We start from the raw sequence: 17,184 nt of genomic DNA, 5'->3' as shown, positions 1-17,184 counted from the left end.
TAATTTGGGAGGCACTTCTCTGCCTTCCTGTATTTTTTTTTAATTCCAACGGGATTCAATTCATGAGACTTAAAACTAGTAAATAAACCTTTTTTTATATTTATAAGTCCTTTCTTTATACACGATTTTATAAAAAGTTCGAAAACACCTGTTTAGCGGGTGAATTTACACCTATGCTAAAAATATAGGGTTTTTTTTAACTTCTTAGAGGTTTATTTAGAATTAGTATTCATATATATCAAGTTTTAAAAACAATTTAGTTTACTGAGATTGGTGTAGTAGATTTTAAGAAAAACGTCTCACAGTTTTTGAAAAATGTGATTTTGAGAAAAAGGCGTTAAAGTATTTTACTATAATTTTATAGAATAAAATAACCATATTTATTTTTTTACTAAATCAGCGATTCCTGGTGCATATTGGGTGTCCTCACTGTCCAGTAAGAGCTGTAAATGGTTGGTCAAAACTTTTTTTTTTTCATAACTTAGCCCTCTTTTGTTGTCTCGCTGCTCCTTCTTATGGCTGGAGCAGATATTTTCCGACCTACTGGTTACTATTTCTTCAATTTTTTGGCGAGGAACTGTGTAATTTAGAATTGTTTTCTGCAGTAAACTGATTACCTTTGACTTTTATTTTCATATTATGCTTATTTCAATGCGTCTCCTTACTTCGAGTGCCTTTTAAATGACCAATTGATTTTTCCGATTTTCAAAATAATAATTTTCCATAAATTTCATTAGTATAAAACACGTACTCACTTTATAACTTTTAGAAAGCAACTGTCGAGTTGCAGGTGCACATGTGAAGCGGGGCGCGGTGTTGTATACAAACGAGTTTTAGCTTCGGTGCATACCGTTATAAATACCGAATAACTTCGTGTCTATTTCGAATTTTTTAATGAAATTTTATGGCAGTAACTTCTATGATACAAGGAATGTTTTTATGTAAAAAAAACAAAAATAGATTTTTTAAAAATTTAGAAAGTAAAAGTCCCCTTAACCACTAACAAAAATGTCTTGGAAATCATATAAATAATTTTATCAAATTTTTCTGTCTATTTGTATAATTTTGTTAGATTTTAATTGTAGATAGAAAGGATTTATATCTTCAACGATAGGTTATAACATACTTCATTAACCGCTACATTAGTGGCGGCCGCAGCGTGACTATGTTATTGGTTTAATAAGCTGGTGGCCCCCCGACACTGACAAAATTTTCAATTTCTAATTTAATTTGGCGGTCCCGGCTACGTAAGTGGTCGTTATGTAATTTTAGGGTTGTTTGCGTGATCTGAAAACCCTAACACTAGACCTTAGCTAGAAAGTTACACGAACTTTACTTTTACTTAACAACACATTTTGTTTTAGGTTTCCGATGCTTATGAAGAAATAGAAGATGACCAGGAGATGTTAAGAGTAGAAGTGGCGCTAGCTCAAAAAGAATTATTAGAATATGAACGTACCTTAAATAACAAGAGGCGGAGGACGTACATATTGCAGCGCTAGGTAAACCACTATTAAGTACATCATTGGGTATTTAGAAAAACCTAACCTAAATTCTCAGTGTATCTTTTTTGTAAGGGAAAAAGCGAAGCTGTGTCTGATGGTGATATATATAAAAAAACTTTGTAAATAGTTGTAATAACCTTTCTCCTGCCTATATAACTTTTTAGGAATTAGTAAGTTAAGTGTTGGTTTTAAAAATACAACAAGACTGCCAATTCTGACAATGATGTTTTAAGTAATTTTTGGTGTCGTGTTCTGTATCAATGGACAAAAAGAGTAAAGCTCCTAATATTTATGTTTGAAAGCTGAAATTGGTAATATTTCCCTTTACTTGAGATGTTACCAAATTCTCGTTAACTAAAATGAATTTGACGATTTATTCTTTTTGTTCTCCCATTTTATTGTTTTTTAATCTACTCGAATGTATTTCACAGTTTCTGAACATTTTCCTTTATTTCTAGATATGGTTGCACAAAAAATTTCAAATTATAATTTTCAAGTAATGTTTTTAATTGACGATTTTCGTGAAACGTCAAAAAGAAACTTAATTTAAACTTATATTGTGGCTTATTCCCAATGAACACAGTAATTGTTTCAAGTAATGGTAATGCTCAATCCTTCGGCTCACTCAATAATGAAGTAAATCGTTGTTAAGTTGCTTAACTTAAGATTATATATTATTAATTATTTAATTTGTTAGAAGTAACATTAAAGTCATTTTTTTTATCTAAAAATAGCTTTACGTTATATATTCTCTATTTAAAATCAAGTGGTTGTGGAACTGGACGTTTGGATTGACAAATGACTATATCCTTAAAATGAAAATAAATACTTTGAAATAAAAATTAATTTTGCATTTGCAGAAAATCTAATTAATATTAAAAAAACATCACTCTGTATATTGGCTTTTCCCATTACAAATTTTACGACAGTGTCAAATAATATTTTACCTATAATAAATTTATAATTTTCTTTTGTTTGCTATGTGCTAGCACAACAATTAAAAAATAATTGGTCGACATTACTAATATTGTAGTTGTGATGTCACTATCAGTTCATAACAAATGACGAATCTTGTTTAAAATATACAGTGTTGGAATTCCAATAAATCAATATAGAATTTATAGATCTTGCAACACTATAATTGTAGTCCAATCCTATTTATTTCTGCGGAATTACGCTTGTAAAATACGTTTATTTTTTATACTAATGTTTAAATAAATAAAATATCATTTAATTTGTTAAAAAAAATTTTCGCATTGAATTAACTTTTTAATTGTCTGACTAAAACAAAAATTAAGAAAATAAAAATTTTTTTAGCAGATTTTAAAGTGAAAATTATTATTTATTTAAAAAAATGTTTTATTAGGAATCTAAATGTGGTAAATTAAATGAATTCGTCTAAGTTTTGAATTCTAATACATGAAGGTGGCGATAAATATTTTTGTGGATATGCCCCACAGAAAAAAAAGTGTTTAGGACCGTTATCAGAACGAGGTGGCCATCGAATTGTTTCTTTTGTACATATAAACAAGCCAGTATCCTATATATTAACATCATTACCAGCTTTTTTGCAACCATAACTAGAAATGAGTTGTATAATCGTATTTGAATGAAATAGAGATGGACTGTGGCAATTTCGTGATGACAGCTTTACATAATTACCCTGTAAGTAACAGGTACTATATAACTACTTAAAAATATAAAGTTTTAGATGTTTAACGATCAAATTAGTTAAAAATCTAGATTTATTTATTCATTTACATTTTTTAATTCTGAGTAGTACAATATTAAACCTTGTATATCAGAATTCATTCAAAATCTCAACGTTGTAGTTGAGAATTTCAATAAATTTTGTAAGTGAATGAACATAATATCGTGTAGCTTAAGCATAGTGAGTGCAGTAGAGATGTTTAGTTTTCTAAAAGAAATCATGGCATAACATTAGTTAAAATTAAGGTTGTAAAAAAGTTAAAAGAAAGCATAGAATAAATGTTTGTATACGACGTTTTCAAGAAGTAACATCACTGAATTGGTCAATCACAGACAGCTTTTTGCCGTTGTAGGCTTCTCAGGTAGATTACAATTCAGTGTATGTTCAATCAAGCTGTCATCGTAAGTTTGTATACTTAATAGAACTGTGCCTTGGCTCCTCACTGTTCATTAACTGAAAGTATGCCTGTCTATAAAACACCTACTTCACATTCGAAAGGGACCAGTTCAATCACAAGTATTAGTTTTTACGTATATTTTCAGGTCGAGTTTCATTAAGATTATTGAATAATTACTGTTTTATTACGCTTAAAATAATCATTATGTTTTTAACAATTAAATAGAGATAAACATCTATAAATTTCTAACAAGACAGCTATCTAGATTAAAAATAAAAGTTTTTATTAAACAATGAACTTTATAATCTTCACTTTTGTCTGTCATTGATTTACAGTCAAGTAAAGTTCATAAATTAGGCCAACAGAATAATTATGATTTTTTTGTTATAGGAGTTATATAATAATTTATGACCAACAGGTCTAAAATAATTTTGGTTGTGCAGTTTTGCAGTTTGTGGAATAATTCAAGACAGTTGCCTCATACTGAATAGAGTGTTCACTGCACTTAATTTATTTCAGGTGTAATTAGTTTAATTGTGTAGGAATGATGGAATATACTTAGTATAATATAGTATTTTCAACTGTCTACATTTATTAACATTTGAAAGTTAATAAATAAAATTAAATAATAATGTTAAATATTAATAATCTTTAATGAAACTCTACAAAAATTAATATAACAATAAATTACTAATTTAGTTTTTTTACTTAAATCTCGCAATTGTGATATATAAACCCATGTTTTCATGGCCTGTTACAAGTGTAAGGGGATTTGCAATCATTTTTGTTCTAATTAGAATTTCAGATAATATTTAAGAGATGTTTGTATTAAAGCAGCTTCTGTAGGTTTTGATCGAAAGCAGCGAAATATTTTATATTTTTTTAATTATTTTTCCACAAATTTAGTTGGTTATTAAATTTATACTAATACAAGCTTGCAGCATCGTCTAAACTAAAAAAGATAGCGAGGTGTAGATAGTATTTCTGGGGGTTTCATGGCACTACATAGAAAACAAAAAAATTGATAACTCTATAACTAGAACAAAACTATCAGATACCACAGTAAATGATCTATCCTATACACACTCCCCAATACAATTCACTATAATTTTTTGATTAAGTTTAATTTATAACTTTTTTATTTGTATACCGATTTCAAGATTCGTGCATCAGTTTGTAGGTACATGTATTGACATCGTTTGTTATTATTCTGACAATAAACAATTTTTGCTTAGTACGGGGGTGAATAGAAGCGTTGTATTTTCTCCTTACTTTAAAAAATTCTGTGGAAAAATTGAAGGGCTGATTTTATTTCATAGCCCTAAGATTTTGTTTTTTGAATTATCCGAATATTTCTTTTCTTGTAAGAACCGCACAATTTCATGTAAATAAAAATACTGATTGACTCATAAATATGAATATCTTGCCTGGCACGTCGATAAAAATTAAATGAGAGTAATTTATTTACATTTTCAGTTTTACAAATGACAGTGACAGCAAGAAAATAACTTATTTATCATCATGATGTTAACAGTAGCAGACGTGGCTCGAATGGTTGCTTTAATAGAGGATGGTTGTACCAAAAGTGACGTGGCACGAACTTTAGGGTTTCCGCGTTCATTAATTCGAGATGCTTGGGATAGGTATCTTGGAGACTAAAAATTTCGCAAGACGCCGAGGCTCTGGCAGAAGATCAGCTCTCGTATTGAGATCTGGGCTGCATGCCGGCCATTCCAATAGATGAGGTTGGATCGATAAGATCGTTAAGAATGATTAATCATTTACAATAACGTGAGGTCTATCGTTATCGTGCATTCATTTTAACTGGTTCCCAATGAACGGTGCAAATGGAACTGCATCTTGGAAAACTTGTTCAATGTAACGACGGGCAGTCATAGCTCCATTTTCAACGAATACGGGATCGGTACGTGCTTCTCTACAAATACCTGCCCAAATCATAACAGAACCGCGGTATGATATTCTCTCATATGGTGCAGTTGGCAATTTGCTTTATTTCGACGCCTGTAAACGCGCTCTCGATCATCGGGAGCTCGTCACCTCAAACAAATCCTTGATTCGTCGGTGAATAAAACGTTACCCCATTGTTGAAAAAGTCCAGTGGATATGCAATCTTGCAAACGCCAGTCGCTGCTGTCGATGCCGAGTAAGTAGTTGTGGTGCTGTCGCCGGCCTTCGCGAATGAAGCTCAACTTCTGCCAACCTCCTCGTATCGTTCTTTCACTTACATTTCCATGACGTACAATTTGCAGTTGGTTTATTAGAGGCACAGCAGTATCTTCGATCTCTCAAGGATCTAACAACGACAAAACTATCATCAGCTGCAATAGGTGTACATACCCGCTATTGAATTGTTTTGTTGTTTATTTTAGTAAATTTAGTTTTATTTAATATTTTTAATTAAATAAACCTTCGAAGCAGTGTTTTAATTTACAGCTCTTACAAGAAAAAAAGATATTCGGATAATTAAAAAAACAAAATCTTAGGGATGCTTCCAATATAACACGAAAGGATTATGAAACAAAATGAACCTTTGAATGAAAATCTGAATAAATTCTGAAGTCCCCAGTTTTCTTGGATACTATAACAATGGGCGACGCCCATTGCTAAAAGTAACTGGTTTTACCCACTTGCACCATTTTTTCAAGTTTTCGCTACACCATGGGTTTTAAAGCAAATTAATAGTATATCATATGCTTTCATTTCATTATATACTACATTATTCTTTATATTGAACGTAATTTCAAATTTATTTATAACATAAGTTTTTATCAAAAATCCTAAATTTATCCTCTAATAGCCCAACTAACTTGGATTTTTCTAACAAAATTATTTTTCCAATCTCGAAATAGTATATTTAACCAATTCTTACCAAGCAAAGGTACAAATTCCTTTTCTGAGTCAATGACTGTTAAAACCAAATTAAATTTGTCCTTTGTGTTATATACACTGACACTACAGTCCCTCATTGGTTCTATTTTCTGACCTGAAATTGAATTTAATTTGGAAACTTTATTTAGACCTACATTTAATAAATCAACATACATTTTGTCCGCTATTACAGTATTACAAGCACCTGTAACAACTTCAAATTGTATTGGCACTTCATTAACCATTAACATCACTTGATGAGCTGAATTATTATCACATACCTGGTTTAAAACACACATAATTATTTACCCTCTTCAAACTCGCACTAGGTATACTAAACACTATATTGTCATCTTGATCTTGTTTACCTTTTTTTCATTGATATAAGGTTGAATGCTCGAATAAATGAACTTTGAAAAATTAAAGGCAAATATCGAGCACAATTTTAATAATCAAATCTTGTCCAAGTACTTTCGCTTTCTACAGCATCATGCTGTAGAAAGGATTGTCCTTGTTTTAGTGTAGTGGTATGTACAATTTATGTTTAATTTCATGTTTATTACATTCTGCGCTTGCTGGATAGCCCAAATTTGACGAAGTAAGTCTAAAACGTTAATCACAAAAAACTTTTATCATCCATTAACTTCGAGTTTTTTATCGGAGTTAATCAATTTTTTCATTAAAAAAAAACGTTTCTTGGCTTATTGCAGATACCCCTGATGATGCTGTAGAAAGCGAAAGTACTTGGGCAAGATTTGATTATTAAAATTGTGCTCGATATTTGCCTTTAATTTTTCAAAGTTAACTTTTTTCAGCCAATTCTGTTACTTGAGCAGCTTTACACGCACTTCTAAATGTTAAATTTTCATCTACCAACAGTTTGCATTGAATATTTTTCGATCTTAACCCACAAAAATCTATCTTGTAATGCTTCGTCCAAAAAATTATTTTTCCAATCTCGAAATAGTATATTTAACCAATTCTTACCAAGCAAAGGTACAAATTCCTTTTCTGAGTCAATGACTGTTAAAACCAAATTAAATTTGTCCTTTGTGTTATATACACTGACCCTACAGTCCCTCATTGGTTCTATTTTCTGACCTGAAATTGAATTTAATTTGGAAACTTTATTTAGACCTACATTTAATAAATCAACATACATTTTGTCCGCTATTACAGTATTACAAGCACCTGTAACAACTTCAAATTGTATTGGCACTTCATTAACCATTAACATCACTTGATGAGCTGAATTATTATCACATACCTGGTTTAAAACACACATAATTATTTACCCTCTTCAAACTCGCACTAGGTATACTAAACACTATATTGTCATCTTGATCTTGTTTACCTTTTTTTCATTGATATAAGGTTGAATGCTCGAATAAATGAACTTTGAAAAATTAAAGGCAAATATCGAGCACAATTTTAATAATCAAATCTTGTCCAAGTACTTTCGCTTTCTACAGCATCATGCTGTAGAAAGGATTGTCCTTGTTTTAGTGTAGTGGTATGTACAATTTATGTTTAATTTCATGTTTATTACATTCTGCGCTTGCTGGATAGCCCAAATTTGACGAAGTAAGTCTAAAACGTTAATCACAAAAAACTTTTATCATCCATTAACTTCGAGTTTTTTATCGGAGTTAATCAATTTTTTCATTAAAAAAAAACGTTTCTTGGCTTATTGCAGATACCCCTGATGATGCTGTAGAAAGCGAAAGTACTTGGGCAAGATTTGATTATTAAAATTGTGCTCGATATTTGCCTTTAATTTTTCAAAGTTAACTTTTTTCAGCCAATTCTGTTACTTGAGCAGCTTTACACGCACTTCTAAATGTTAAATTTTCATCTACCAACAGTTTGCATTGAATATTTTTCGATCTTAACCCACAAAAATCTATCTTGTAATGCTTCGTCCAAAAATTGCTTAAAGCTATAAGTACTCGCAAGTCTTTCAACGATATATTCAGAACTGGACTGATCTACCTTCTGATTGCATTTATTAAAAATAAATTGTTCATACATTTCAGGCAAGTGGCAAGTGCTAATAATACTGGAACTTTTAGGCGCCGATATATGTTTCAGGGTCTGATACACATTAGAACTCGCTATCGCGATAAACGCTAAAAATCTCTATCTCAAGACATGACCGAATTGAAAAAATGTGTTGCTCATGTGTGCTGAAATTTGATTGTTGTATTATTTTTTTAATGTTCGTTTTTTTTGTCGAGCTAGGAAGGTTATCAGTACATTACCATTATTAAAGTTCTTATCGCCTATAGGGAAAATAAATACCAGTTACAGAGGGAAATATATCTTAGGAACCTTTGAATTCCTTTTCTCTCGTTTCTGTCGATAAGTCTAATTTCATCCGTCTCAGAATTTGATCACTCTCATACAGCAAACTCTCCAATTCAGCGTCAGTTTGGCTCTTTTGGTAACATTTTTGATTGATTTCTGACGGAATTATGCTCTACAGGACATAATCGGCTCCCATGTTTGATCAATTCTTGCGACTTCCGGCTCTCCCTGCGAAAGATGTAACGTAATAGTAAATCCTATAATTAATATATTCGATAAGCACTGTAGTTTGACTTAAAAGAAAACGAAAGTTTTAGTAAAAAAAAAAATGCATAATTATCGATCAAAATCTGTAGAAAACGCTTTAGATGTTTTTATATATGTCTGTGTGAGGTGTAGGTAGAAGTGATGTGTTAAATTAGATACGTTTAATTAAACAAATGACAAACAAGTCTTGTTTGCTTAATTCAACATGGTTTGGAAAATTTTTAGGACAATCAAATAAATTCTATAGAAGAGATAAACCTTTTATAGTAAAGAAACGATATATTTTAGGCATATTTAGATACCTTTACTAATAGTATATTCATTTCTTGCAATACGTGTCTTAGTACTTGTCTCTTACAGATGTTAAATTTTAAGTTATTTTTTATATAATTTTTATTTTTTATTCTTTATTCTTTTTATTATAATGATTATTATGATTACAGTAATGATCCGGTTTAACTCCTTTCATTTTACTGCAAATTTTCTCTAATCAGAATAATTATATATATATATATATATATATATATATATATATATATATATTTATATATATATATATATATATATATTACATATAAAGTAAAAAAATAATTGTAAACCCTCCATACGAGAATGATGATAGTAACAGCTATTGAATAGTAGATGGCACTGATTTAAATATAACGAGTGTATCATAATTACATACTTCTTTCACTTTTTATTGCTTTTATGGATAGGCCCAAGGAAGATTAAAACACTTACAACAGGAGAGAGATTAAAAATACAACAAAAAATTTAGTTCTGGAATTTGTTTCCCGAAAGACAATAGAGTTGTTTGTTTTGTTATAATGTCAAGTACTATATATATCCTTTATTATAATACTTACGGTATTTTGAACCTAAAATATCTCATTTCTGTTAGTATTTTTTCACTTTATAAATGTAATAAAATTATGTAAATTTTTTGCAGGATTTGCGAACAAAAATGATTTTTATATGAAAAGTAGTAAAAGTAAAATTACCCATGGCAGAATCATGTTGATATTTCCAGGTCGGTAATACTTTACAAAAAAAATAGATCTTTTGCTTCATATGCATGAAGTTAAATCAATTTTGAATAAGTATTTTGTGTAAGGCTCTAGTTTTCGTTATATATGAACTGATATAGCTTTTTATTTCTCGGGCTATACAAATATAACTTCAAATTTATTACTAAAATACAAGTACCATCTTCTTTAGTTTATATTATTTTTATATGCATCTTCGTTGTCTGAATTGATAATAGTTTAAAACTGACGTTTTTTATTGGCTTGATATTGCAGAGAGTACTTATCAGTATCGATACAAGTTCTTTGGGATTCTGTGAATTGCATTCTAAGTTTCTTTTTAATTTCATTTAAGTAAACCAATTAGACCATTTTTCATCACAACTTAGGTTTTCAAATGTGGAAATTTCTAATCCTAACACAATTTTATATTAGCTGTTCATTTAATTAAATTATTTACTGAAATCATTCACTTTTCCGTAATTATTTTGGATATTTCACTGTCATTCTATGTGTTATAGACACTTACGTGTCATAATAACACTTATAGTGTTGTCAATACCGCGTTAACTTGTATATATGTAGCTTTCTTGTAGTTGTATATATAGCCCGAGAATACAAGCATATTTTTAGTTTTTTTACAATTTTTTAAGGTGTTTCTAGAAATTATTCTAAACATTTTTGCATATTGCTTGATTTGTTATAAATAATTAAAATGCATTTATTTAATAAAAAATATTTTGAAAACTGTCGACTGGGTTATTTAAATTCTGAATGCTATTCATATTTTCTTATCAGACATATTTATTCCTAGAGCAATTTAGAGTGAATTTTAATTTGTGATACATATTAATCAGAAGTAAATAGATTTGCGTGTTTTTATAAATTTTGGGGTCGAGTATCCCGAAAGTAACAGTTCATTAAAATATAATGTAGAAAATAGTATCGTTACTTTGTAGAGACTTGACTGAATATGTGATTTTTTAGAAACTTGATTATTGGTTTCTCGAAAGTCACCAATTAGGATTATATTCAATTGTGTATATTTTTTCTTTTAATATATAGTGTAACAGTATTTGTAATAAGTCCATGTACAAATTTTGTTAGTATTAAGGTTATATTTGGTAAATAAAATGTGATTTTTCATACTTAAAGTGCTTGTTTTATTTCAAACGTCTTAGAAACGTCTCAAACGTTTCTAAAATACGTTTATGGATAATTTTATCAATACGATATAAAATAAAGAGAGCAAACCAAATCCAAGCGAAGATGAACGATGAATTTAATAAACAAAAAACCGACGAAATGAGATCGTCAATCGTCGTCAAAGGAAAGCGGCACTTTTCTTATATAAAAGTGGTTTCAGTTAAATTAGTTTAAAGTGGTATAAGATTGAATGCTCGAATAAATGAATTTTAATCAAGTAAAAGGCAGATATCGAGCACAGTTTTGATTAAATCTTGCCCAAGTACTTTCGCTCCTAGAGCATCTTCAGGGGCAGTTAGTCAACATTAGGCTATCCAACAATATATGGTGAATGTCATAAACATTAACTGATACATTTACACAGCACGAGACAAAGAACAAACAGTTTAAAAATTATTATAAAATTCGAAGAAATTACATATTGGGTGACATTGGATTCCCTCTCCTGATGCCCTTTCGTCGAAATAAACGAAACAGTTAAGTACATTATTTTGCTTAAAATCCATATTTAATTTTTTTATGTTCAAAATTAAGGCATTTTGTAATTGATTTCGTGGGTGACCGCTAATAGCTTGTAATGTTGACTTTGAATCTAGAATCGACTGAAATGACGAAATAGATTTCGATGATGTGACCTCAATTTCATTGAGGAAAAATTCCATTTTGTCTACTGAAGTTGAAAATGTTTCTAAATTATTAAGCTCACTTATTTCTATTTAAAATGTAATTTCGAAGACAGTCCAGTCATTCAATTTTGTTGCTGGCTTGATGACAAAGGAGGAGGGGTTGATTTGAATTTCTACATTGATTGGGCAGTGATCTGATTCTAATGTGTCTGAATGTACTGACCAAGCTACACGATCGGCTAAAAAGGGAGATGTTAGACCATCTGCCATTACGGTCATCTGCAATTGGCCCCCACATACTGTGGTGAGCGTTAAGATCTCCGAGAAAAATGGTTTTTGCTGGATTAAATTAAAGGAATAGGTTGATCCAGTCATTTTTTTATCCTGATATCTGATGGTCTATAAATTAATACTAATGAAAGATTAATTTCGCTCAAAAAACTGCGCATGCTTCTATACCACCATCAAAATTATCATTGATTTCGGATTCTGAGTAATGAATTTCCCGTCTGACGAAAATACTTACACCACCGTAACCATCTTCACGACATTTATTGATAAAGTTATATCCTTTAAGCCTAAAATTATGACTGGCTTCGAGCCATAATTCTGAAAGGGCAATTATATCTGTATTTTTTATTTTAAATATGATGTATAAGAATGCCTTTGTTACTTTCAATAGATTTACAATTCCATTGCCATATGGTTAGTTTTTTTTATAATATTTTTAGAAGCCATTTTAACTTCTGTAAGAACGGATTCTAAATTATATTCATTATTATCGAAAATTGAAATAATATTGTCTCTGATCTTAATTAATTCAATTTTGTGCTTATCAATTTAGTAAATATTGTACTATTCATTTCACCGTGATAATCTGCAGTAAAGGATTTGGAACAAATAACACACTGGCGTCTAAAATAAAACCTTTTGCTGAACGGGCATAAACCACAATAAATCTTTTTTCATCATAACCACCTGGTTTACGTACACTTCTGTTGTTGCCATCTTGCCACGACATCATTTTATTTCCTCTAGAAAAAATCCACGTTTCGTCTAAAAAACAACTTCACGAGTTACGTTTCTCTAAAAACTTTCATTATTTATTTATTTTAATATATTAGTATAACATGTTATGTTAAGTCCTACTTAATTAAGTAAGTTAGCAAGTTAAGTAATTATCAACAGAAAGTTTTAACTATCTTGGTACATATTATTTATTGCATTTCGAATTGCCATTTTATTGCCTTCAGGTAAATCAGTAGTTTTGGTTTTTAAACGAGGTCTGTTTTTTCCGGGAGAAAATAAAACAAGTTTTTTTTCCTTTCCGTATATTGTATTCTGTTTTTTTCTCCAATTTGAGTGCATCTGCTAGCCTCTAAAACAAAGTATCAATATCTTTAATTGAAATTTAATGAAACCAAAAATAAAAAGTGCCTAATTATAAATATTTATTATATTGTTTATATAATTTATAATTATTAATATTTAAATATTCTTAATACAATTGGCAAATAAATAATATTAATAATATATAATGTCATCATTTTAAAGCTTTATAATAGTACATTTGAAAATTGTACTTTTTGTACCTTTTGAACAGATGATAACGGTCCAACGGTCCCCCATTCCTTTTTTCTAATTGAAAATACTCGATTTTTTTTAAAACGAGTTCTTGTGCTTGTGAGGTGAGGGTTTTTCCATCTAAAAAATCAATAAAATATTTTCTTTTTGTCATTTCTTTCACTTTTGCGTAACAAAACCATTCCTTAACCACAGAATAAATAACAATCAGAATGCCCACTCTCAGATGCCGCCTTTGAAGTATGTCGAGTTAGAATGTGTGAATCGAGTTAGAATCTAACTCGATGGTCAGTACGCGATCGCCATATTTTAATCGGAAACACAGACTCGGATTGAGAAATTTGTGACAAGCTACGACAGAATCATAATTTAAATTTTTAGAGATTAATAATTTAGTAAATTTTAAATAATTTAATATATTCTTCAACTAAAAGTACGACATAAAATATTGGATATTATGTCTATGGTTGTCGTAAATCAATTAAACCGGGTTAATTTTTCTATGAACACCAGATAAAATTTCACTGAACAGCACTGATTCCGTTTAAAACATTTCTGATTCCATCTGCGCGAACGAGATATGCTTACTTATCTTGACAACCAGAGTGGGCATTCTGATATGATTCTGATTGTGTTATTTATTCTGTGCCTTAACTCTGTGAATGAGGTTAACTTCGTATGTAAATTAATGGCAAAATAAAATACACTTAGCATAAAATTTCTTCTTCTTCTTTTATATAGACATGACTCTCTCTATTTTTCAATGTGCATCCAGTAAGTTGTCGTTTCATCGTTTTCGTGGTCTTCCTATTGGGGAACTGTCTCTTGCCGTCTTTACTACTCTCTTTTTTGTCATTCGGCTCATATGTTCGTTCCATTCTACTCTTCTATTTCTTACCCAGTTCTTGATGTTCTCCACCTTGCATCTACGTCGTATATCTGTACTTCTAAGCTCTGTCCCATAGTGTCTTACCATCAATTTGTCTAAGTGTTTTCATCTCTGCTGTTTCTAACATCCTTTTGGTCCTCTCTGTGTCAGGTCTTGTTTCTGCCGCGTATGTCATTATTGGTCTGATTCTCTGTTTTGAAACGGTTTTGTAAATTCTGCCTTTCGTTTCCTTCCCGATATTATTATTTCTCTATATTGTTTCATTTAGGCAGCCTGTGGCTCTGTTTGCTCTATTCACTTAATCTTCCACTTCAGTTTAGAGCTTTCCGTAGCTAGATAATGTGATGCCTAGATATTTAAACTCCATCGCTTATTCTATTATCTGACCTTCCAGCTCCAATTTATATCTTAGTAAATTTGGTGTTGTAACCATGAATTTTGTCTTTTTTTGGGGAAATTAACATGTTAAATTTTCTGGCAGTTATATTAAATTGGTGCAGCATACGTTGTAAATCATCTTCACTTTGAGAGAGTAGTATTGTGTCGTCTGAAAAGCAGAAAATAATTTAGATTGTTTTTCTCCCATTTGGTATCCTTTTTTAGTTCTTACTTTTTTTATTATTTCACCCATAATCAGGTTGAACAATAGAGGATTCAGGGAATATCCCTGTCTTACCCCATTGCCAGCTTCAATAGAGTCGGTTAGTTCTTCTTCTACTTTTATTTTTATTATGTTGTTTTGGTAGATATTTTCGATCGTTTTGATTATTTCTAGAGGTATCTCTCTTGCGTACAATAAGTGGATAACGTCTTTTAATTTGACCCGGTCAAATGCCCTCTTAAGGTCCACGAAACAGATATGCCGGTTTGTTGTATTCTAATGATTTCTCTTGCACTTGTCTCATTATAAATATAGCGTCGGTGCATAATCATCCCAACCTAAAACCTTGTTGTTCTTCTGCTAGTGTTAGAATTGTATTCAGTTTATTTGTTATCACTTTGGTTGTTAATTTTAGTGTTGTGTTTAATAAATTAATTCCTCTGTAATTTTCCGGGCATAAAAGTTCAAACTCTAATATAAAATTAGTTGTGAAAAAAACTGTGCAATATAAATAACTTCTAAATGAAAAAACAGAATAAAAACACAGCAAAAAATCCAACAAACTGAGAGCCACAAGTAAACAAATCGCAAACGTCACAAATTGTACTTAAAATCTGAAAACGTAATCAAGCGTCTTTTTTGTACCTATTTCTTTTCGATGTACTGAGTCTAGAGCGTTCATAAAAATATAGTATGTGTCTTTACTTAATAACAGGTGGTAGCTGGTTTGTCTTTAGTTTCATGCGTGGAAGACAATGATGCTAGATAAAAAGTATGTGTTTTATGTCTCCAGCTATTATTGACGCACAGGTAGAGAACCATAGACTCAACTGTATAGTCGGTTCATGCAGCATCATTGCCACAAACACAAAAATTAAGTTAATTCTTTTACCAACAGAAGTTCGAGTTTCTAACTCGAGTCGACCTTTGCCTGTGCGGTATCAGATATTATTTTCGAAACCTGCTCTTTCACACTGTGGTCACTACTCACGTTCTAAATTTTATAAGTTTCAGAAGTCAGACGAACTGACACAATTGAAATTGAAGCCTTGCTTGGTATACTTATGCTTGCTGGAGTACAGAAATCAAATACATTGAAGGTGAAAGAATTTTTTCTACCAATGGGAACTCTCCTGAAAGTTTTAGAATGTGATTTTCCTTTCAGCTTTTTCAATTTCTATTGCTTTATCTTCGTTTCGATGATCTGACTATTAGGGCACATAAATATCAGGGTTGATAAACTCACTCCTATAAGAAACTTTTTTGAATAAGTTGTGAAAAACTGAATCAATTTTTCGTTGTCAAAATACGTAAATATAAATGATATGCTATCCTAATTTAGAGGCAAATGTCCGTTCCGCCAATTTATTTCCTTCAAAACCATCGAAGTACGGAATTAAAATTTTTAATCTGTCTGATGCAAAAGGTTTTTATATTGCCAAGATGGTGGTTTATGTGAAAGTACAACCAGAAGGACCTTTTGTCAAAAGTGGCAGATAGATACCTTTTCTTCATGTGCCTTGTCCGTTCCGAACGTTGGCAATCAACATGGCTATTCTGACTTTGTTTACGGCAGATCTGAATAGTTCAGCAGATGACAATCCGAACCATTGCCGCAAGTTTTGGAGCCACGAGTGTCTTCTCCTCCCTGGACCCCTTCTGCTGTCTATTTTCCCTTGAACGATCAGCTGTAGTACTCTATATTTATTATGTCTCATAACGTGACCCAAGTATTCCAACTTTCTTTTCTTTATACTTATTCCTACCTCTCTCTTTTTACCTATCCGGCGTAGTACCTCTTCGTTGGTCACGTGCTCAGTCCAGGATATACGTAATATACGTCGGTAAGCCCACATTTCGAAGGCCTCTACTTTTTTCATCAATGTTGCGGTCATTGTCCACGCCTCCATTCCATATAACAAAACCGGGAATACATAACATTTCAGAAGTCGAATTTTGAGAGGTAGGGTGAGGCTTTTAGAGGTGAAAATTTGCTTCATGCTAGTGAACGATGCTCTTGCCTTTTCTACTCTTATACGTATTTCCTTCGCTTGATCCCAATTTGAGTTAACTGTTGTTCCCAAGTAGATGTACGACTCCACGTGTTCAATTCTTTCATTGTCTAATATCAGTAGCTGTGGTGGTTGTTGGGTTTTGCTTACTAACATCCATTTGGT

General features: G+C 31.0%; 1 protein-coding gene across 2 annotated transcripts in view; it reads left to right on the top strand.

The window, feature by feature from the left end:
• LOC140434886 (mothers against decapentaplegic homolog 4-like) overlaps positions 1-11,255 on the top strand; it is a 38,592-nt gene extending 27,337 nt beyond the window's left edge. For both annotated transcript variants that reach the window (XM_072523497.1, XM_072523496.1), the window contains one exon: positions 1,365-11,255. In XM_072523497.1, coding sequence (XP_072379598.1) covers positions 1,365-1,502 — 138 coding nt within the window. In that variant the 3' untranslated portion in view covers positions 1,503-11,255. The remainder of the gene's footprint in view (positions 1-1,364) is intronic.
• Positions 11,256-17,184: the final 5,929 nt, after the last annotated feature.

The sequence above is a fragment of the Diabrotica undecimpunctata genome, chromosome 2 (assembly GCF_040954645.1).
Source record: "Diabrotica undecimpunctata isolate CICGRU chromosome 2, icDiaUnde3, whole genome shotgun sequence".
NCBI classification, from domain to species: Eukaryota; Metazoa; Arthropoda; class Insecta; order Coleoptera; family Chrysomelidae; genus Diabrotica; species Diabrotica undecimpunctata.
This window is presented reverse-complemented; position numbering and strand designations above follow the sequence as displayed.